This window comes from Leucopleurus acutus (assembly GCF_964270905.1).
Source record: "Leucopleurus acutus genome assembly, chromosome: 2".
Lineage (NCBI taxonomy): Eukaryota > Metazoa > Chordata > Mammalia > Artiodactyla > Delphinidae > Leucopleurus > Leucopleurus acutus.
In genome coordinates, this window is record NC_139143.1 from 132,849,402 (window position 1) to 132,873,637 (window position 24,236).

Below are 24,236 nucleotides of genomic sequence, written 5' to 3' on the forward strand. Positions count from 1 at the left end.
GAATATAACAAAAAAGAAACAGTCACAGATATACAGAAGAGTTGCAGATACAGATATGGGGAGAGGGAAAGGGAGACAAGAAGAGGGTAGTGGATTAAGAGGTACAGACTACCATGTATAAAATAAATAGGCTACAAGGATAATAATACAGGGAATATAGCCAATATTTTTTAATAACTATAAATGGAATATAACCTTTAAAATTGTGAATCATTGTGTTATACACCAACTATACCTCAGTAAAAAAGAAAAAGTCCAGACCTCTTCATTTGTTGTAATGGGAATCAAAAGTAGAGTTTACTTTTTTACTTTGAGTGTTAGATAAGCATGAGTTTAAAAATGTGTTCTAGGACTTCGCTGGTGGCACAGTGGTTAAGAATCCGCCTGTCAATGCAGGGGACACGGGTTCGGGCCCTGGTCTGGGAAGATCCCACATGCCGCGGAGCAACTAAGCCCGTGCGCCACATCTACTGAGCCTGCGCTCTAGAGCCCGTGAGCCACAACTGCTGAGCCCACGTGCCACAACTACTGAAGCCCGCACGCCTAGAGCCCGTGCTCCAAAACAAAGAGAAATCACCACAATGAGAAGCCCGTGCACCACAATGAAGAGTAGCCCCTGCTCACTGAAAATATAGAAAGTCTGCACGCATCAACGAAGACCCAGTGCAGCCAAAAATAAATAAATAAATTTATTTAAAAATAAAAGGTGGTTCTAAAAAGTGTTAGTTTGCTATAAATAGAATTTAAAATCTATCTATAATCTGTTATTGTGGAAGATGAATTTTAAAAGTCCAAATTAAAAAAAAAAAGTAGAAAAGCAAAGCCACAGGACTTAAAAAACAGAAATCTCCAAAAGTATGATTGTGTCAAATAAAGCTTTATATTCCCATATTGTGTTAGTAATGATTCTTGGATTTACAAGTGATAGAAACTCATTGCAAACTAGCTTAAGCCCCAAAGTATTTATTGATTCATATAACTGAAGATGATAGGGTAGGAGACAATAGTGACATGATTGTATCCAGATTTTCTGCAGTATCATGAGGACTTTTGTTGGTGGCGGGGCGGGTATTGTACAATTTGTTAGATCTGGTGTTATGTAGAATTTAATTCTTCCCTCTTGTAGTTGGGCTTTCTTCTATGTCAGAGTTCTTCAACCTCTACACTTGACATTTTGTGCTGGATGATTCTGTGTGGTGGAAACCTATCCTGTGCACTATAGGTATTTAGTAGCATCCCTGGCCTCTACCTTCTAGATGCCATTAGCACCCCCCACTCCCCAGTTTTGACAACCAAAAATGTGCCAGACATTGCCACATATCCTCTGGGGGATAAAATTGTCCCTGATTCAGACCCGCTAATCTATATGGTAGAGAATATGCAGTCTCATACTCAGAACCTTAAAGTACTAAGGTTCCAATGTCAAGAGACAGTTTTCCTCACTGGCTCAAGTACAAAAAAAAAAAAATGCAGAAAAGAACCTTGACCCAGGTGGGAATTGTGCCCTTCCCTGAAACTATTTTCTAATTAGGTATCAGACTAGTTGGGTTTGTGTCATGTGTCTTCCCTGGTTCATGTACTTAAGGTATGGCATTTGTTACTAAGAGAAAGGAGTAGTGAAGAAATTCCAAAAGTAACAACGATGACATCTACTAACTAAAAGGGAAGAAAAGGACTTTCACACATACTTGAAGGAGAATAGTGAAAAATGGAGATTTTATTGTTGAGTCAATGGTAAAGAAAAGAAAGCTATGAATCCTCAAGATTAATTGCTGATAAAATTGAATTTGAGGTAAAAATGATTTAAAAGTGCTAAGAGAGTAATTATATTTTGATAGAAGTTATGATCATTAGCACTCATAAAAGTATTGCATCTTTATGCACTAATCAAAAGAGTATAAAAAAATAGAAAGCAAATTATTAACGAAGATGGAGAAAAGTTAACACATAAAATCAAAGTAGAACTTCTGCCTCTAGTAATGATGAACTAGATAATGAGGACAACTCTTCTTTAGAAGGCAATAAGAATAAAATATTCTACTTTAAGGACATTGGAGAGCTAATGAGGTAGGAAGGGATACTGGGCCAAGATCTGGCAGAAGATGGAAATCCAAAGATGCAAACCTAACATTTGAGGTTACTTTTCCCCAGCAGCTTTTGTGAATCCAGAAGAAGCAGTTGAGAGGCTGAGCAGTACTTTTGACAGCCTTGGTGAGCTAAGAGGACAAAAGATGGAGGTCAGGGCCCACCAGGTGTGGGGTATCTCTTAAACATGCTGCTTTTGGGGATGGAAACTTGAAGAGCTGCTTAGGAATAAGGTTGAACTGCAGGTAAATCAGCTCTGATATAGGTTGAAGCATAGCTTTGAGTCATTTGTGAGGGCCGGAAAAAAAATGTCAATCCCTGGATTAGTCTAGTACCCCCAGCCACATGTCAGAAGCAAATAAAAGTCTCTGTAGAATTTGTTTCTTAGGCTTCAAGATTTTTGCAGAAGGAGTTAATTAAATATGTTCAGCATACAATTCAAGATGACCAGCATTATAGGGAAACTAGACAACATGAATGAGAACCAGAGAGAAGCAATAAGAGAAACAGAGCCATCAGAGCGTCATTTATTGTAATTATTACTAGACAGACTTTATTTTTTATTTATTTACTTACTTAATAGACGTATAGTTGATTTACAATGTTGTGTTAGTTTCTGGTGTACAGCAAAGTGATTCAGTTATACATATATATATTCCTTTTCAGATTTTTTTCCATTGTAGTTTATTACAAGATATTGAGTATAGCTCTCTGTGCTATACAGTAGGACCTTGTTGTTTATCTATTTTATATATAGTAGTTTGTATGGACAGAGACTTTAAATAACAATGTTTATTATGTTCTTGGGGGATGAGAGACAAGTTTGAATATTTTAGTGGAGAACTGGAAATTATGAAAATTGAAGTAACATATTTGGAAAATAATTCAATAGAAATTCTCAAATGGAAATATATAATAACTGAATTAAAAACTAAATAAATGGGCTTAATACAGTTTAGATCCTGAAGAAGACAGAACTCATGATCTTGGAAATATGTCAGGAGAAAATATCTACAATGAAAAAGGGAAAGAAATTTTTTAAAAATTAAAAATGGTAAGAGTAGTTCTATGTTAATTGAACCCCAGGAGAGAAGAGAGAGAATATGGGGCTAAAGCAATATTTGAGGAGACAGTTGCTGAGAATTTTCCAAAATTGATGAAAGACACCAATTCAGAGATTTAACAAGTCCAACCCAAGTAGAATAAAAAAAGGATTCCACATTGGAGTGAAATGGCTGAAAAAACAATCTTAAATGCAGCCAGAGAAGTCACATTACTTTAAAAGGATCAGTAGAAATTCCTACAGCTGACTTCTCAACAAAAAAGAAAACCATAAGACTACATAGAATACTGAAGAAAATAACAGCTAATCAAGAATTATATACCCTGTACAATATCCTCCGAAGTTGAATAAACATTTACAATCAAAAACCTAAGAGAATTCACTTATCAGACCACCACTAAAAGAAATACTGAAGGATGTGTTTCAGATAGAAGAAAAATGATTCTAATGGAAGGCTAGAGAGGTAGGAAGGAATGAAGAGCAACAAAAGTGGTAAGAAATCTTAAATGAATATTGATTCTATAAGGTACAAATAAAGACTCATGGCACTAGATAACAGCATATAAATCTGGATGGAGGGAATGAAGTTAGTGTTCTAAGGTCAATGACTTGCTCTCAAGAAAGGAATGTGCCATTTAACATTAGACTTTGATAAATCAAGGATGCATATTGTAAACTCTAGAGCTGTGCTGTCTAATAGAAAGCCAATGCAAGCCACATTTATAACTAAGTTTTTTAATAGCCACATAAAATAGAAGTAGGTGAAATTAATTTTAATACTACATTTTATTTAACCCAAAATATCCAAAACATTATTTTAACATGATGATCAATATAAAACATTATTGAGATATTTTACATTCTTGTTTTTCATACTAAGTCTTCAAAATCCCACTTATGGCACATCTCAGTTCAGACTAGCCACATTTCAAATACTCGGTAACCACATGTAGCTACCATATGGGACAGTGCATCTCTAGGATAACTACTAAAAGAATAGTAAAATAAAAAAAAATATACCTTCCATCCACAGATAAAAAACCAAAATGGAATAATGAAAATAATCAATTTAGAAGAAGGTAAGAAAGATGAGAAAAAGGAACATGGAACCAGCAGGACAAATAGAAAGCACAAAGCTGGATGGTAGATTTAAACTCCAATAATATCAGTAAGTATAACATATGAGGCTGGATTAAATGCTCTGGTTAAAAGACAAATATTAGCTTACTGTATGAAAAAACACCCAACTACATACAGTTGGAAACACATCTGAAATATAACAATATTGAAAGTGAGAGGAGTGAAAAATGTATTCCATGTAAATATCAATCAAAAAATTTGGAATAGTTATATTAACATCATAGTAGGTTTTAAAGCAGAAAACATCTGAGATAAAGAGAGGTGCTTCAAGATGAAAATCATTTGTTGAACTAGGAAAGTATGAGGATTTGATTTGTACTTAGTAACATAGCTGAAAATATATCAAGCAAAGTTGCTAGAAGTACAAGAAGACATAGAAACCCCCAATTACAGTGGGATATTTTTAACATTCCTCTTTCTTTAACATGCTGACAAAAAACCAGTAAGGATATAAAAGATATGAACAACACAGACTGGATCTAGGAGGTTTATATGAAATGCTGTACCCAAAACCCTTAAGATACATGTTCTTTTCAAGGTTACAGAAAACATTTACAAAAATTGACCAAACTTGACCATAAAGCAACTCTCAACATGTTTCATTGAGATTATACTGAGTCTGTTCTCTGATCACAGTGTAAGTAAACTAGAAATTATTAATAAAAAGGTAAATATACTAGGAAATGGTAAAAAAATCAAACATTTAAGAATCCATTTCAAGAAATTAGAAAAAGAACAACTTAACTTGCTTTATTTCCCAAGTTGAGTCTATTTTACCCAAATAACATAGAAGAAAAGAAGTAATAAAAGAGCAAGAATTATTGAATTAAAACAGACATTAAGTAGCAACATGCCAAAACTTTGTTCTTTAAAAAAGTGCATAAAATTAAATAAACCTCAGACTGATCAAAGAAAAAACACAAGTAACAAATATGAATGAAAAGTGGGGCATCTGCATAAATTTTAATGTCATTAAAAAATCATGGATATTGTGAACAAAATGTATGACAATAAGTGGCAATTTATATGACATGGACAGAATCCCTGAAAAATTTAATTTGTCAAAATGCACACAAAAAGGAATTAGAAAACATAAGTACTCTTGTTATTATTAAAGACAATGAATCTGTAATAAAAATGTTCACTCAAAGGAAACTCCAAGGCTAGATGGTTTTACAAGTGTATTCGTGTAAACATTTAGGAAAAATAACACCAAAAGTTTTACAATTACATTACTTAATTATGGAAACATTTGAGTTTGCAACCCTTGCCTAAGGTAATGCCTGTCGCGTTTTAGTGATCAGGTTTCTGTAACTATTTGATATTTTTAAGGTTTGTTTCTATAGTCAGAACTTTTTCTTATGCCTTCATTCACGAATGCTTATTGACTATTTTGAATGTTAGATGTGTATTGGAAGCATTTCATATACATAAATGAACAAAATATGTATCTAGTTATCCTGAGGTTAATGTCTAATGAAGGAGATAGATGTTTACACAAAAAATTTAAAGTACAGTTTAGTGTGAAAAGTGCTGCAATAAAAAGATGGGTATAGAGAGCTTTGGGAGCAGTGCAGAGGAACATCTGATTGTCTAGAGAAGACTTCAGTGAATAGGTGATGTTTGAGCTAAGCCCTAAAAGGTGAGTATTAACTTGCCAGGCAGATCGGGAAGGAATATTTAGGAAGGATTAATAAAATGTGTGAATATTGAGAACCTGGCTTATTGGAGAATTTATTGTATGCAGTTCAGGTGAAATACAGGGTAAAGAAGAAAATAGGAGAAGAAAGGAAGGTAAGGACATATCTCAAGAACCTTTTATGCCATGTTAAGGATAAAATATGGACCACTTCCAGCCTTTTAAGTGTAACATGGTCAAGTTTTTGTTTTAAAATTATTATTCCAATATAGAGAGGAGATTGAAATGGGGCAAAACTTGAGGCAGGGAGACTTGAAGGTTGTTGCAGTAGATATTCAGGTAAGGTGATGAGAACTTAAACTAGAAAAGAGGTGGGAATTAGGAATGATAATCCGAAGTAAAGGTTTTGGTTTTGGCATAGTGTTGAGCTTTTGTTTCTGGCACCAATTTGTCAACAAGTTTGTTTACTTTTTATGACTGCTTTTTGGTTTTGATAAATTGTCATAGAATGTGAATGCAAACTTATGAAAATAGTTCAATATTTAGAAAAGGTGGAAGATGATCTTATTCTAGACCAATAAAATTGGAAATTGATACTTATACATGTGGATTTCTTTTCTTTTTTTCTGGAGCTGATCAGAAACAAAATAAATGTTTAGATTAACAAGGTACTGTTTTTAGTAAAACAGAAAATGTGTATCTTCTACAGACCCACCTAGGATTTAGCATTTTGAGACAGAAGAAATTGTTTACCTTTGCAATATACTTTTTTTTTAAATTGAAGTATAATTGTCATACAACACTTTATTACTTTCAAGTGTATAACAATGATTTCATCTTTGTATATAGTGAAATGATTACCACAAGAAGTCTGGTTAATATCCAGCACCATACATAATTCAAAATATTTTTTTTTCTTGTGATGAGAACTTCTAAGATCTACTCTTAGCAACTTTCTAACATGCAGTATAATAATAGTCATGCTGTATATTACATCCCTGTGGCATTTTTTTGACTGAAAGTTTGTACCTTTTGATTCTTTTCACCCATTTCGCCTACCCTCCCATTCTCCACCTTTGGCAACCACCAGTTCATTCTCAGTATATATATATATATATATATATATATATATATATATATTCATATATATTTAAAAGATTCCACATATAAATGAGATAATACAATATTTGTCTTTATCTGACTTCACTGAGCATAATGCCCTCAGGGTCCATCTCTGTTGTTACAGATGGCAAGATGTTATTCTTTTTTTTAATGGCTGAATAATATTCCACTGTGTGTGTGTGTGTGTGTGTGTGTGTGTGTGTACACACACTGATTTTCTTTATCCATTCATCTGTTGATGGACACTTTGGTTGTTACCATATCTTGGCTGTTGTAAATAATGCTGCAATGAACATGGGGGGTGCATATATTTTTTCCAGTTAGTGTTTTCATTTTATTTATTAAAACTTGAGGACTGGGATTGGGACTTATTGATATTTATGAGCAAGGATGAGTATATATATAGTAAGGTACTTAAATTGTGTGATGAATGAACAAAGATTGATATAACAGAGAAATTAGCAGCAAAGGAATCTGACATCTGTTTGGAGAAGAAATCCCAAAAGCAAAATGGAAACCTTTTACGGGAGGTGGGGGGAAGAGGAGTAAGATACCTTGTATTTAGAAAGCATGGCATCCTCTGACCCTCACTTTGCCACATAAGCAGGATCATTTTGTGGTCACATTATTTTTGCTTAAAATTTGTCAGTGAAATTTCTGAAGGAGCTGAAACCACCTTAAAATAATTTTTCTGATGTTTCTACACTAATTTAATTTATTTTTGCTTTTGTTTTAGGAAACACTCCTTTACATCTTGCTGTGATGTTAGGAAATAAAGGTTAGTAAATATTTTCTTTTTTTGTTTAACTTCACTCATGTATAGTCAGTTTAAATATTTTAAGATGAGTTTTACGTTTTGAGTTTTAAAAAATTCGCCTGATTATTTGATGTGCTAATTGAGTTTAGGATTCAGTATATTAAAAAACACAAATACTTTCTCATTTTTCATAGCACTTTTTTCAAAGAATTAGTGGAAGTCTTATACTAATCTTTATGCCTTTTGAAGCTTTTTTTTTTTTTCTTGTTTGGTTATTTTATCAAGGAAGTATAATTTCAGGAGACTCTTGTTTCCAAATATTAAGTTTTATTAATTATTGTAATACTTTTAATATTCAAAGAGTTTTATAAGATTCTTTAATATGGACTATTTTATATATCTAAACTCATAAGTCTAGATTTTTTATGGTAGATGATAATAAAAAGTTAGTACTTATTTATTCTCCAAAAAGAAAAAAGGAAAGCAACAACTCATAGACAGGTGATTTAAAAGATCTACTTTTTAAGGCTATTCCTAGATGCAATAAGTCTTAGTTATCTGGATTCCCAGTAACCCTGGAAAGTGAGGATTCCAGATAGCTGATTGGCAACCTATTGAGTGCTAGATTTTTAAATTTTGGATGTGTTTGATAAAAATCTTTGGAAAACATATACTCTTGAATTTTTAAACAGGCTAATTAATTTTTGTTAACACTTTTCTGATGATCTAGCTGTATCATTATGAACATCTATTATTGTTATATAGTGTGATGTGGCTGTTGCTGTAAACATTTGATCTGAATGTATGATGATCTGAAGGATGTTACTAGAACTTGCTTTGTTGAAAAAAATTCTTTTGTTGGTTTGGTTTTATTAAGTTCTTGTGCTTAGGTGAAGCATATGATTTGTAGGAAATTTAATACTATATAAATTGGGGGCTCAAATCTTTATTTCTTTATTTAGTTATGTTATTTTTTTCTCCTTCTTACAAGGAAGAGACTCAGTCAAGTAACCTTTTTTTTTTTTTGCGGTACGCGGGCCTCTCCCGCTGCGGAGCACAGGCCCCGGACACGCAGGCCCAGCGGCCACGGCTCACGGGCCCAGCCGCTCCGCGGCACGCGGGACCCCCCCCCGGACCGGGGCACGAACCGGCGGCCCCTGCAGCAGCAGGCGGACTCCCAACCACTGCGCCACCAGGGAAGCCCAGTCAAGTAACTTTTAAGTAAAGAGAGATTCATTAAGGTGCTACATATTATAGAAATTCAAGCTATGGGGACTAGCTATGTCTCAGGAAGAGTAGTAACCAAGACAGTCTGGGAGATCAGCGATCCTTTCTCCCTTCCTCCCTCCCCCTGTCCTTCCTCCCTTCCTTCCTCTCTGTCTCCCTCCTTCCCTCCTTCCCCCGCCCCCACCCCCACCCCCGCAACCTTCCTCCTTCCTTCCCTTCGGATATGTATATCCATCTATTTGTCCAACTATCAATCATCTATCATCTGTCTCTTATGGTGCATCTGCTGTTCTTTCTTTATATATATATATGTGTGTGTGTGTGTGTGTGTGTGTGTGTGTGTGTGTGTATATACACATATATATATATATATAAAATATTCTCCCTTTTCTTGATTGACTTTTCTGTTTAGTGAAATTGACCATGACCCAAAATAACTGTTCTAGGTTCCTAAACCTTCAAGGCTTTGATTTCAGTGTTCTCCACCAAGTAGTTCAGTTTCTTAGGTTCCTGAATTTCTGAACAAAAAGTTTGATTGGTCTAGTTCATGTCGAGCCAAGTCACAGTGATGAGTGACTGGCAATCTCATGAATTGACTTTGGGATATATATTTACTCCTGTGAAGTTAGCTTTAGCTTGGCTGGCTTTGGGTGAGAGTTGGGAGTAGAAGAGGAAATCAGGAATACAGAGGAAGAATGTTTATCAGGAATATTGGCAGGGCAGACAATGATAGTCATCTTTAGTATAGATACCTTGGTGAAAAGATATCAGATATAGTTAGCTAAATTTGAGCAGTTAAAACTTATGCTTTCTTTCAAAGAACATTCGATCAGAACTTTAGAAAATAACTGGAATGTATTCATTTACAATATGCTAGATGCTTTTTTTAGGGCTTTATGTATGTTTACTCATTTAACACAACAACCATGTGAGGAAGATACTATTATTATCCCTATTTTACAGATGAAAAAGTTAGCTCTGAGAAGTTAAGCAACTTTCCCAGGGTAAAGTAGCAGAGTTTTGACTTGAACTTGGAGTATCTTGTTCCAGAGCCTGGATTCCTGATTATTATGGTGAATTGCCTTGCTCTCTTTTCACTGTGAACCATTCAAAAAGGAAATGGTCTAAATCAAAGTTAGCTAACATGCATCGTGCTTCCCTCCTGTTTTTGTGGTAAATATAGTTAATTTGATGCCAAGTCTGATTGCTATTCTAAATTTAGCACTTTAATAGTAAATATGGATTTGCCAGGATTCGAATATGAAATTAAACATATCTACCATCCTAGGTCTAAGTGTTCTAATTTTCAGTAGCGGTATTGTTAGGTTTCATCATAGGATTGTATCAGCCTATACAAAATGTGTTTCACAGAATTAGTTTCATTGGATATTGATAAGTTTTTAGAGGAAAATAGTGCTTCCAGGTCAAATTGATTCTGAAAATAGTGAGTTAAGTTTTAAGCAGTTTTGTTTATTGTGGACCTTCTTAGAACTTTTGATATGCTAATATTCATTGTGACCTTCTGAATTGGAGCCTTCTGTTGGATATAGAGTCATTGTTCCAATAGTTATTTGGTATTTTCTCTTTTTCACAAGTATCTTGAGAAACTAGAGTTCTGTGGAACATATTTTGGGAAAAACTTGGTTAGATGATTCAGGATCTGCAAATAATGTCAGTATTTGCTCTTCCTGAGTCTTTTTCATGTAGAGTAGGTACAGCCATTAATATACTGATCAATTTATAATTTTCCATTTACATTTTTCCAGTTGAATACTCTTTTTTGCTTTTTTTTTTTGACCTTTTAATATTTTTGATATTTGGTTGCATAGGAGTGAGATTGAAATATGTAGTGGAAGATAAAACATCTACCTTATACTTAATTCTGTAAAGCAATTTTACATTATACCATTGTTCAATCTGTGCCACTTTTATCTTCTCCTTTAGAGATATACTATGCCTTTAGTGACTTCACTGTTGAAGGGCACTTTCTGTTTGTATACTTGTTTGTAAACATAGTAAAAATTCCCAGGGTATTCAAATATTTGTTGACTGAATTAAAGAGAGATACCCTATGACCTATACACCTTTATTTACTTCTCTCAGTCATCTTAACCTACTGAATAACCTTATTTTTCACCATTGAAGTCTGATTTTTTCTGAATTTCTGAGTCTATTGACCATGTTTGCCATGTTGGCTGGCAAGTTTTTCAACTATGGATTTGAATTGAAATGGAGAAAAACATTATACTTAAAAGATTTCAGGAATCTTTAGGAGGTGAACTAGAAAACTAACCTTTAATTCTTATTCTTTTGGTTAGACATCAGAAAAAATTCTTCAAACCAGTTGCTGCAACTTTTAATTTATTATCAGTATTTTTTGGAACTGCAGTTTTCCATTTTTTTTCTGAAATAAGTCTAGAGTTAGTTTGATTTTTCATCTTCATAAGGGTCTCTCTGAATATTCTGTTTTGTTCCCAGTTGTCCTATTTATCCCATTCACTCTCTTTATATTTTGTCACCTGTATAGCTCTGGTATATTTATATGTGATTTCTGTTTATCATAATTTCATTTTGTTTAGACTCCTCAAGTCATAACTTCTTTGTGGCGCATTTGTGCATTTTTAAGCCTTACTGCCTGATTGTTAACTACCTTTTTTTCTTATTATTCATTGTTACAGTTGCTGAGAGAAGGCATTTGATTGTTCCAGTTTTTTTTTTTTTAATGTATGAGACTAGGTCAGAGATCATGGCATATCTATGATTTTCTGGCTTTTCGTTAGTTGCTCATTTCTACATCAGTTGAGTTGTGGTGTGAGCAAAAGGCCTGTGGCAAGGTCTGTGGCGTATGAGAAAACGGTTGACATCTTTAACGTATATATAAATCATACCAGTTCTATACCTTAGTTTATGCAATTGGTATATTGCTTTAGATACTGTTGTGCATCTTCCTTTTCAATATTTTTAAACTAATATTTTTTCTTTAATGATTTTTAGGTTATTAATACATGCTTGATGAAACAATTGAAATAATACAGTATAAAGATGTATATAAAAAGCATCATCTCTCCTACATTTTTTCTGATGTAATTAACATTAATAGCCTAGTGGGCATCCTTGCACACCTTCCTCCTTGTAATACAGGGGCTTAGTTTGTTTTTACTTAAGTTGAATCACTGCATCTAGTACTTTGCCATGTTTTTCCTTTCACTCAAAAGTTTATCATGAAATACAAAGTCTGTAGGTATCTATCCATGTTCATGTTCCCCTACTTTTTTATTTATGCACACAAACACATATTTACATAAAACCCCCTGGTAGATTTCTTTAGGAGAGTGTCCATTTTATTTATTTATGTATTTATTTATTTATTTATTTTTGATTCTTTTCTTTGGGGGGGAGTATAATTGCCTTACAGTGTTGTGTTAGTTCCTGCTGTACAACAAAGTGAATCAGCTATACGTATACATATATCCCCATATCTCCTCCCTCTTGAGCCTCCCTCCCACCCCGCACCCCCCCAACCCCCACCGTCACACCCCTCTAGGTCATCACAGAGCACTGAGCTGAGCTCCCTGTGCTGTACAGCAGCTTCCTACTAGCTGTTTTACACATGGTAGTGTATATATGCCAATGCTACTCTCTCAATTCGTTCCACCCTCCCTTTCTCCCTCTGTGTCCACAAGTCTGTTCTACTTCTGCACCTCTTTTCCTGTTCTGCAAATAGGTTCATCAGTACCATTTTTCTAGATTCCATATATATGCGCTAATATACGATATTTGTTTCTCTCTTTCTGACTTACTTCACTCTGTATGACAGACTCTAGGTTTATCCACATCACTACAAATGACCCAATTCCATTCCTTTTTATGGCTGAGTAATATTCCATTGTATATATGTGCCACATCTTCTTTATCCATTCATCTGTCGATGGACATTTAGGTTGCTGCCATGTCCTGGCTATTGTAGATAGTGCTGCAGTGAACATTGGGGTATCTAAACACACATACACATTGTGTATCTAAACACACATTCATATGTGTAGTTTTTATTTATTCCTTTATAAAAACATGTGATCATAATATACTTCTCCATTGAGCAGATATATGATTTAGCAGTGCAATGTAGACATTTCTTTCAGTCTATTGGGATGACTTAAATTCATTCTTGTTTTTAATATTTGTCTTTTTTATTCATTTTTTTCTTTCAATGCTTTATTATGAATAATTTCAGATATACAGATAAACTGAAGGATTATCACTATGAGCATTCAAATAGTCTCTACCTAGCTTCAATAATTGTTCACATTTTATCATTTGCTGTATTTTTCTCTTTATCTTAGTGTTTTATATGTGTGTGTATATATATATATATATATATATATTTTTTTTTTTTTACTATTTTTGCTGTAACATTTGAAAACTAGATGTAAGCATCATGACATTTTACCACCAAATACTTCAGCATGCATCTCTAAGAATAAGGACATTGTCTATCATGACCAAAATATCATTATCACACCTAAGATAATAATATTGTTATAATATCTGATATCCAATCCATATTTAAATTTCTCCAGTTGTTCGAAAAATGTCTTTTATCGGTGTTTTATATTGAATCAAGATCTGATTGGGATTCATTCATTACATTTGGTTGTTTGTTTCAGATAATCTAGAAAAGTTTGCCCACCTTTTTTCCCCCTTCCTTTGTACCTGACTTTTTGAAGTGTCTTCCCCAGTTAATTTGTAGAATGTCTCCCATCTCAGTTTTGCCTGATTATTTTCTCATAATGTTATTTAACTTGTTCCTTATACTCTGTTTTTTCTATGAATCAAAAATTAAGTATCGTTGCTTTATTAGATTCAGGTTAAACATTTCTGGAAAGAATACTGCAGAGGCATATGAACTTTATATTGTATCACATTAGGAAACATAATTTTAAGTTATCCCACTATTACTGCCACTAAGTTTTTTGGGTTTTTTTTGCGGTATGCAGGCCTCTCACTGTTGTGGCCTCTCCCATTGCAGAGCACAGGCTCAGCGGGCATGGCTCACGGGCCCAGCTGCTCCGCGGCATGTGGGATCCTCCCGGACCGGGACACGAACCCGTGTCCCCTGCATCAGCAGGCGGACTCTCAACCACTGCGCCACCAGGGAAGCCCTGCCACTAAGTTTTGATCACTTGTTTGAGATGATGATCTTCAGCTATCTCTACTGTAAAGGAACACTTTTCATTTTATTAAGTAATCTTGGGATGATACTTTAAGTAAATATCCTATTTCCCAGCACATAGCCTTTTACCTAGTGACTTTAGCATTCATTGGGGTCCTTTGCCTGTATCAGTTATTACATTGTTGTTATTGCTGATTTTCTAGTTTTATCATTTCTTCTACATTTATTAGCAGTCATTCTTCTATAAAGGAGAACTCATTGTCCTCTCATTTTTTGATGTCATTATGGGCCTATCAGTTTTTTTTTGTTTAATGTGTTGTAACTAGTCATTATTCTTTTTGATGCTCAGTTTCTCAAATTTGGCCAATGGCTGACCATTCAGGTGGCTCCTTTGTCCTTTTGACTCTATTCTTTAAAAATGCCTGCATGTTATTAGTCCAGGGATATAGAAGCATCATGCTTTAGTCAGTCATTCTCCCATGATGGATATTCATATTTGCATTATAAATAATCCTAAAATAAATGTTCATGTACATATATTCTTATATATTACTAGCAGACTTTCTTAAACACCTTTGTGAAATTTCTGTATTTATTTTACTTTATTCTGATATAATTTCCTGCTAATGTAGATGTTCCTTCTATTACTAGGAATAGTGCTAAAACAGTGCCATTCTTCCTCCACCTCAGCTCACTTGTATTACATTACAACTGTCATAACACCTTTATTTCCTTCAGAGCACTTATCATTATCTTTTTTTATTTATTAGTTTACTTAATTATATTTTAATATTGGAGCTCTCTGATAGCAAGATCTTATCTTTCTTCTCACTAATCTTTCTTCTCACTACTTATGTCCAGGACCTAGTACTTAGAATTGGCATATAATAGGCACTTGGTAAATATTTGCTAAAAGACTGATTGAATGAATGAATCATTCATTTAGGGAATTTAGGTTGGATAGCCATCCTAAATTTCCCATGAGCCTTGGTTTCAAATGTTTTTCTGCCTGTTAATATGCTTTTTATTTTGAATTAAAAACAAATTTCCTCAATGTATACAAGTGTCTATACCTTAGACTTTTTTTTTCTTTTGTAGGAAACTTTTATTCATGTTGTCATATATTATGTTCTTATTTTAAGACTCAGTTCAGATTACCTGTGTTAAATGTTGGATATGCCCCAGCCACTGGAGTTGGGAACAGTAAATACTATATAAACAAAACAATTGAAACCACACAATCCATTGATGAAGTACTATGTACATTAATTTTCCCATGAATAACTGGAAACGTTGAGAGCAATGATTTATACCCACCACCCCTGAACTTATCAGCCAAGATCCAAGAGGCCAGAGATCCCTCGGTGCTTCCTAAAATATCCAGTGTTGGGAATTCCCTGGCAGTCCAGTGGTTAGGACTCCATGCTTCCACTGCAGGGGGCATGGGTTCGATCCCTGATCCCTGGTCCGGGAACTAATATCCTGCATGCCTCAGGACACGGCCCCCCACCCCCCAAAAAAAGGAAGAGATAAAAGAAAAATCCAGTGGTTTGGGAACTGTGTCCTGAGGATAGGTTTTTCTTTTATGTAATTATTCTGTCACTTGTGGCACAGTCTTCAGTGTTCCCCTTAAGTTTCAGTGGGTGACTGTGCCTGGGCTGGATGGTGAGCTTAGTATACCTTAGACTTTGTTTGATTACTAGAAGGACTGTCTGGGTTTGTCCTTGTAGTCATAAACAAGTTTTTGTCCCCTTTGGGTGTTTTTCTGAAATAAACGAATTGTAAAATTTGAAAAATAAGGGTTTGTGGAAACGTTAGTGATTCTTTTTGAAAATACTTTTTTTCCCCCTGAAATAAATAATGAGCTTTCCATTTGACCTTGCAGAGGTAAGGTCTTATTAGATAGTGAAATTTTTAGGTAAATTACTCTTGAGTTTCTTGGGCTGTCTTTTATAGTATGGAAACATTCTCAAAATACCCTTGGGAACAATTATTAGGGAATATAATAGTTTCTTTGCAGAGAGATCCAATTTATTTTTAGGTAATAGAATAGATACTTCTTGAATCTAAGGATCTGAAATAACCTGGTTTAGATACAGAGGAATTTTAAAAATTATTTAATTCTCTATAGTATAGTACTTATATCATAGATCTATTATATTAACTTGATTTCTTGAATTTTTACATGAGTTTTTAATTTAGAGATTCTGAAAATTGCATGATGTTTGACGTTATCACCATTTTATGTTTCAGAATGTGCCCATTTACTTTTGGCTCACAATGCTCCAGTAAAGGTGAAAAATGCTCAGGGATGGAGCCCGCTGGCGGAAGCCATCAGTTATGGAGATAGACAGATGAGTAAGCAATATAAATTACTATTGTTGATATGTATTCTAAAACTATGAAGTGATGCATTTGAGATATTTGTCATTCAGCATAACTTTCCATACTATGAGAAGTTTGCAGTTACTTACAAACTTATATATGAATTATTCATGACTTTATATATATATAATTACTATATATTATATATAAATGTACCTAAGTAAAAATATATAGAGACATACAACATTATATTCGTTTCAGTAGTACAACATATTGATTATTTGTATGTATTGTGAAATGATCACCACAATAAATCTAGTTAACATCTATCACCATACATAGTTACAGTACTTCTGTTTTTCTTGTGATGAGAACTTTTAAGATATACTCTTTTACAACTTTCATATATGCAGTACAGTGTTGTTAACTATAGTCAACATGCTGTACGTTGCATCCACATGACTTATTTTTTTTATAACTAGAAGTTGGTACCTTTTGACTCCCTTTATCTGTCTGTTCCCTGCACCCCATCCCTGACTGTTGGTGGCTCCAGTTCTTATCTATACTGAGACCTAGCTGTCTTTTGTCTCTCCAGGACTTATTCATAGTTTATACAGATTTTCATTGTGGTATATTTATGTTAGGGTAGTTTTAGGAATTCTATCAGACTCGGTCTTATTTTTGTAGCACATCAAAAGTTAGTTTGGAGGGAAAGAGACAGCAGTCTTTGTTGGTTTGCAGTCTTACCAGGAACTGGCAGTCTTCTTCATTTGGTCTCAACTTTATATTTCTTTTCCCAACTCGTTAAGTAGATTAACTTCTCTTATATGTTTTCACAGTGGTCCATTATTTTCCTTTGCAGCACTCAGCACACTTCTAAATAACTGTTCAATGTCTTTTCCCTACACTGTATCCTGATGGTATAATCTTTGTGAGGACTCAAGTCATGAATATGTTTTCTTATTCATCCTTTCATTTCTGGCTCCTAGAACAAAGAAAATTAAAACTGCAAAGAAAATTTGAGATTAATCGAGAATTAACATTTTTCTGAAAAGTATTATATTAAGATTTTTATTTACTATAACTCTATAGTAACTCTTTTAAACTATAAAGTTTAAAAAACTTTAAAATATTTTTTTCTTTTAAGAAAGTTGTAACATTTGTTGTAGAAAATTAGGAAATTATTGAAGAACAAAAGGAAATAATTTCACCCAGAGAGTTATTATATTTTCTTCTAGTTTATTTTTCTAGTCATGTTACTTTCCTATTTAAAACCCTTTAAAAATTCTTATTCTTAAGATGAAGATGAATATCTCTAACTTGGTTTATAAGATCTAGTATGATAATGTCAGTTTTTAATCTCCATCCTTATCTTGTTCTTTCCACATGGTTTCTGTATGTCAGCTCTGCTGGCTTTTCAGTTTCTTATATTCACACATCCTTCCCCTTCTGCCCCAGCTCCTTATAATTCTTCAGATCTCAGTTCAAGTACAAGGAAGCTTTCTCTGCCCGTATACTATGCCAGAATTCTACCTGTCACTTTCATTAGGCAGTAAGCTTCATTTAGAGTAGGGATTGTCTGTTTGTCTCTTAAGTACATATCAGGTGCATTGGAAACGTAGTAGGAATGTGCAATTAGCTTTGACATTGAGGAACTCATCTTAGTTGGGGGAGAGAAACCAATGAATATTCTGCAGTATTCTGAAGTATTCACAAAGTATAGAGGAAAAAAGATGAGGGAGAAAGTAATTTCAGTTTTGGCAAGGTGTTTGTTTATTTAAGCTGAGTCTCAAAGGATTTTAGGAGTAATAATTAGGTGGGTAAGGACATTCTAGCCTATGACAGCAGAATATATATAAAGCATGGAAATGTAAAGAACAAGGCACGTTTTAGGGAACAATGTATATTTCAGTGTGGCTCCCTAAATGAGGCTACACGGCAACCATGGGTGAAGGGGTGAAGTGTAGTTTTGAGAGATGAAGTTTGATGGTAAAGGAGCCACACTGACTGAGATGTGCTTTTCAAGGTTTTAATCTCAACCTCCAGTCACTGTAAAACCTCAGAAGACTTTAAAGCAGGAATTGACATTATTAGATAAGCCTGAAGACTGTTTAATTGAGTAGGGAGGCAAGAGATTTTTAGAAAAATAATCTTTAGAACAAATATGGTAAACTTGACTTAAAGAAGAGACAGTGTGTTTAGAAAAGTAAGGGATAGATTAGAAAGATAAATGAAGGAATCTACAGTGGTTGATTATCTCTTGGATACTGGTAGTAATGGAAGGATTCAGAGTAATTCCAAAGCCTTTATCATGGATTAATGGCTATCTCATTAATTAATTGATATACAGAAAATAGGAAAAAGAACAGTATGGATTTTAATTGATTTGGCGTTAGGTTTGTTGAGTTTGAGTTTTCTGTAGTATATGCAGGTGGAACTGTACAAGTAAGAAGTAGGAGATAATTAGACTGGAGCACAGAAGGAAGTGGAAGGCAGAAGATACACATTTAAGTAATACTTGGAGCAGTAGGGCATAGCTCCAAAAACTTTAGACACAAAAAACTGAAAACTTTACAAGTACTCTATATGGGAGAAGAAGGAAAGAGAAAGTTAAGTTAGTTGTGTTTTTTTGGAGTTCTTCATTTGAGTCTTTGTATGAATTCTGCCTAATATCATCCAAATCCTCTAAAGCTGATTTTATTTTCATTATCAATCACTGTTAATAAGATCCTTACAGTATGGGAGTACAAATATTGACCCTCCCCCCAAATATGATGGTAATTTTGTCTGATTGTGTTTTTTTATATAAATTTATTTATTTTATTTTATTTATTTTTGCCTGCTTTGGGTCTTAGTTGCTGCGGGCAGGCTTTTTCTAGTCGCGGTGACCAGGGGCGACTCTTCGTTGCGGTGCACGGGCTTATTATCGCGGTGGCTTCTCTTGTTGCGGAGCATGGGCTCGAGGCTCGTGGGTTCAGTAGTTGTGCACACAGGCTCAGTAGTTGTGGCTCGCGGACTCTAGAGTGCAGGCTCAGTAGTTGTGGCGCATGGGCTTAGTTGCTCTGCGGCATGTGGGATCTTCCCGGACCGGGGCACGAACCCGTGTCCCTTGCATCGGCAGGTGGACTTTCAACCACTGCGCCACCTGGCAAGCCTGGCAGGCGGATTCTTAACCACTGCACTACCAGGGAAGTCCCTGTCTAATTGTGTTCTGAGTGTTCGTTTCTGCTTCCACAAGTGACGTTATTTTTAATGTGAAGTCTCATAGAACAGGAATTTCTTTGCATACATTACTATGCTATATACAGTTGTTGTCACTACGTTTTTAATAATGTTTGGTCATTTTAACATAATTTTCTATTTACTAAATGTCTTCAGTCAATTACAGTATATTTAGTTAATGGAAACTATATGACTTCTGCTTTTCATTGATATCTTTTCTATTTAGGAAATTAATTCTTTTTGTTCTTTATGTCAACAGGGGTCTGTTTGAATTTGAAGGCAAGGTAGATTGAATAAACATTTATTAAAGTATTTGCCTTTATAGTGGAGAAGAATTATAAAAAGAATTCTACTACATTTAGGTAATATCGCTTTGATATTAAAGTTAAATTATAATGAACATGAAGGTTAACCAGATTCATATAAATTTGAATCTGTAAAGAACCCTAATGTTTATATAGGTCATTGGTTCTCACACTATTTGGATTTTATAGACCAGAAAAGAATTTTATTAAAGGATTGTTGTAGAGTAGCCAACTTTTTCACTTTAGCATATAAGAACTTTAAAAGTACTTTCTTCTGCGATCACAATTTCATTAAAAAAATAAAAGACACTTTGAAACCAAAAATGAAAGAATAGTCCTTAAATTTTAAAAAAGTATATAATGTATAAAGAAAAAGAAATCCACCCTGGTACCCAGTTTTTTCATTTGGCTGCATATCACTGGAAACTTGAACAGTTGGCCACTGAAATGTAGACTTGTGTTTGGGAACTGCTGACCGAGATCACAGGTAGTGTGTAACTGAAACTAGGTCCCGTGTTCCCTGACTTTTATGTCTCATCCTCTTCTGTCCCAAAAGACCTTTAGTAATTTAAACATTGCTCTTTGATTTTTGGCTTTTAAAAATACATTGGGATTAAAGTTAGACCTGTGGTTAAAAATAAGAGTAGATTCTACTATTTCTCATATTCTTCCCTGAGCTTTTCCTTTTGGCCTTTGTGGACAAAACAAATCTGATTTAATAAGCTTTTATTACTGTCTTCTTTCCACATTATTTTTCCCCCAACCTTATACTTCCCTTATACTTCTGTATTCCATATAAGACGTTAAGTAGTTTATAAGAGTGCATACTGTAAAATAGTAAAAATAATAGTATTTTTATTTGTTTGTATGTATATATATGTATATGAAAACAAGACCAGGAGGAAATCAGCATGTATTGATGTATACATTTTACCCCCCTCTGTACATTTTTTCATCTTATTTCATTCAAGGCTAATATTTTCCCTTATTTCAATAAATGTTAGGGATTGATTGATTTTGCTAGTTAATTTTAGACCTTTATTCTAATAAACAAAACTTATACTTACCTACTTGCAGGCACAGTAGTAAGCAATTTATATAGAGCCTCTATAGTAACTCCATGTAGCAGATTTCACTTTATTCTTAATTGACATATGAAAAAAAGAAACTGAAGTTTAGGGAAATTAAGTAAGTGTTCCATGTTTATACAGCTAATAAGTAGTAATGCTGTGGTTTGCGCTTAGGCAATTTGTCTAAATCTCCATCTCTTAACTGTTGAGAAGACGCTCTGGGGGGTTTCAGGTTTTATTAGAGTCAAAAGTTCTTTTCACAGATAGAGTAGGATTCATTTTAGTATTTTTTATGCTATGTTGGTGGTATGTGAGAGTACAGCCTCAAGTGAAAGAAGAACAGATGCAACTGGTAACAATTGCAGATAATTACATTTTTAGAAAAATAATGTCCAGTGGGATTTTTGAGATCTATCTTTGAGATCATCTTTTAGATCAGTGTTGACAACAGGACACTGCATCATCTGATTGAGATTGGTAATCTTGACTCAGTCAGATAAAGCCTACTGATGATTAAAAACTAGCAAAACTAGTATGAATAAGTTGATGTCGAGGTATCTGTTTTCAATTTTCCTTGAGGATCTTAACAGTTTTGCTAAAGGTATTTTCTAACTTATTCACAATATCTATATTATATCTCTGTGTAATAAGCCAGTGGTGTTTCCTAGCATGGTGAAATTGTTTTTCATAAATTTTTTATTGAGGTGTAATTGGCAAACTAGCATGGTGAAATTTATTTTAAATTAAAAAAATTTTTTAAATTTAAATTTTAGTTACAGCTCTTTTAAGGAAGCTTAAGCAGCAATCCAGGGAAAGTGTTGAAGAAAAACGACCTCGATTATTAAAAGCCCTGAAAGAGGTAGGCTAAATTTCTTTGCTGATTTTGCCCTAAAGGGTAATTGCAAGTGTACTTTTAAGCATTTTAAAAATACAGTTTAATTTCTCACTAATTATTAAGGGTCAAGAAATGGTAAAAATCCTGCTTCAATTAAGCAATAATGACATTACAAAATACTCTGATTATGATGTGTAATCTTATGGGAAGCATTATTTGCTTTGATCTTAGAAGGCAGATAAAGAATTATTGCTTTCAGTAAATTAGGTAAGAGCTCTAAGAAAAATGGAGGTAAGTCATAATTAATGGCAGTAGTTTTCCTTTGTCCTTTGGATTGAAAGATTTTCTATGAGCTGAAGTGCTACTGCCTTAGGAGCAGTTTGCATTTTCGTTATGTAACAAAACTCTTTTTGTCTGTCCTACTTCATGATGGTAAGAGCTGGGTGTGCTGGCACAGAAAGGGAGAGAGTTTTGTTTTCTGTTGTTTTTTCCTCTGCATTTTGGATGCGTGAAAGAACTGTGGGAGAAAGATATATCATCATGACTATGTCTTCTTTTAGGTATGCTTTGTTTTTGAAATCTCAAGGGATAAATTTTTTTGACAATATTTGATTAATAGTTCCTTGAACAGTTATAGTCTTTGATGTTTAGCTTCTAATTTGTGAAATAAAAACGTTCTCTATAGATCTCATATGATGACATATTATTTCAGATTTAGTAAACCTATCACTTTATAGAAAAAAAGTTTGTATTGCAGTGGGTGATTTTATTAGACCATTATGAGCCTACACAATAATCATTTTGGAAGTTACTGTTTTTTTTTTATAACACTTCTAAAGTTATTAAGTATTTTTACAATACTACTTATTGTTATGCGAAATGGAATATTTATTGATGCAAATTTAAATGCCTGTCAGTTTCAGATATGTTCTTATGTGATTAAAACGTTCTTGTAAAATCTAGAGTGGTGTGAGTTTTCCTTTGTAGATATGTGTAGTAATGTCTGCTATTGTAATGTAATTTTAAGTAATAACCATATATATTTTTTGGTTCTTTCTCCAACTCCATACATTGAAATTATTTCCTATTCCTGTCTATAGACCTTTAATGATAACAGATTTTTTTTAAGCAAAATATTAAGTAGGTATAAGAGCTGTTAACGAAGGTGTGCATTCAATAATTATTCATATTTCATTTCTCAGCTAGGTGACTTTTATTTAGAACTTCACTGGGATTTTCAAAGCTGGGGTAAGAGTGTGCTATATTTTACTATAAAATATGTACGTATGCAGAAATGCAAGTGCAAAAATAACTATTATATAGAAATGTTAACATAACAAATATTGCCCTAAGGAAATTAAAATATTTTTCGTCAAGTTGAATGTAATGGTTATAAAGCCCTATAGTAATACTTAATTATCCTAACCTGATTAGTAACTTTCATAATTATTATTTTTAAGATTAAAAATTCTCTTTTTTTAAAATAAAATGCTGGTTCAAATATTATAATAATTTAATATAAGGAATTTTCAGAGGGAAGAGAAGAATAATTATGGGATTATTAGTTTACTGAATTTAGGGAAGTTTGACATATAGTATTTAGATCCCTGAATGTGAAGAATTTGGTTAACATTAATTTATTTTGTATGTTTTGTCATCTTTCAATCACATTTGCTGCTTTTATTGCATACTTTATAGCCACTGTTTTAACATACTATTTGGTTGCACACTCTTCCACTTATTTATGAAAGACGTTAATTCCTAGATATTTTACAGTCATTTATTGATTTACCTTGGCAAGGTAAGTTTTCTCTCCTCCCCATTTTAAACATGAGTCTACTTAGGGAGAAAACTTTGGTGTCCAAATAGGAAGTTTGATCCTAGTGACCTTTACTTTACTAAGTAAACAACTATCCAAACCACTAACTTTTGGGTTAAATATTTTTTTAATGTAATCTATTTATAGGTTTGAATATAGTATGCTTATGTGTGTTTTTTAAAGCATCTGAATTAATCTTTATGATATTAAGGATATTTGAATGCTTATTATCACCAAAATAATCATAAAAATAGATCATAATCATAAAAATAAATCAGATATTGATAACTCTAGAAACCACTGTTAATGTTTCATATGAATATTTCAAACTCTTTTCAATGCTTACAAACGTGTGTGTATGTACATATATATAAATATAAATGTATATATGTATATGTATCCTCAGCATTAGTTTTTTTTTTAATGGGATCATACTATTATATCATTATGCATTTTG

The 24,236-nt window shown here is 33.6% G+C and overlaps 1 protein-coding gene across 3 annotated transcripts in view; it reads left to right on the forward strand.

Moving 5' to 3' along the window:
- ANKRD13C (ankyrin repeat domain 13C) overlaps positions 1-24,236 on the forward strand; it is a 79,985-nt gene that overhangs the window by 16,797 nt on the left and 38,952 nt on the right. The window contains exons 2-5 of one of the 3 annotated variants that reach the window (XM_082834731.1): positions 7,786-7,827; positions 16,457-16,561; positions 21,899-21,984; positions 23,163-23,208. In XM_082834731.1, the coding sequence (XP_082690857.1) occupies positions 7,786-7,827; positions 16,457-16,561; positions 21,899-21,984; positions 23,163-23,208 (279 nt within the window). Of the gene's footprint in view, positions 1-7,785; positions 7,828-10,063; positions 10,107-16,456; positions 16,562-20,087; positions 20,113-21,898; positions 21,985-23,162; positions 23,209-24,236 lie in introns of those variants that run through there. The other 2 variants (XM_082834732.1, XM_082834733.1) reach the window with 2 other exon arrangements.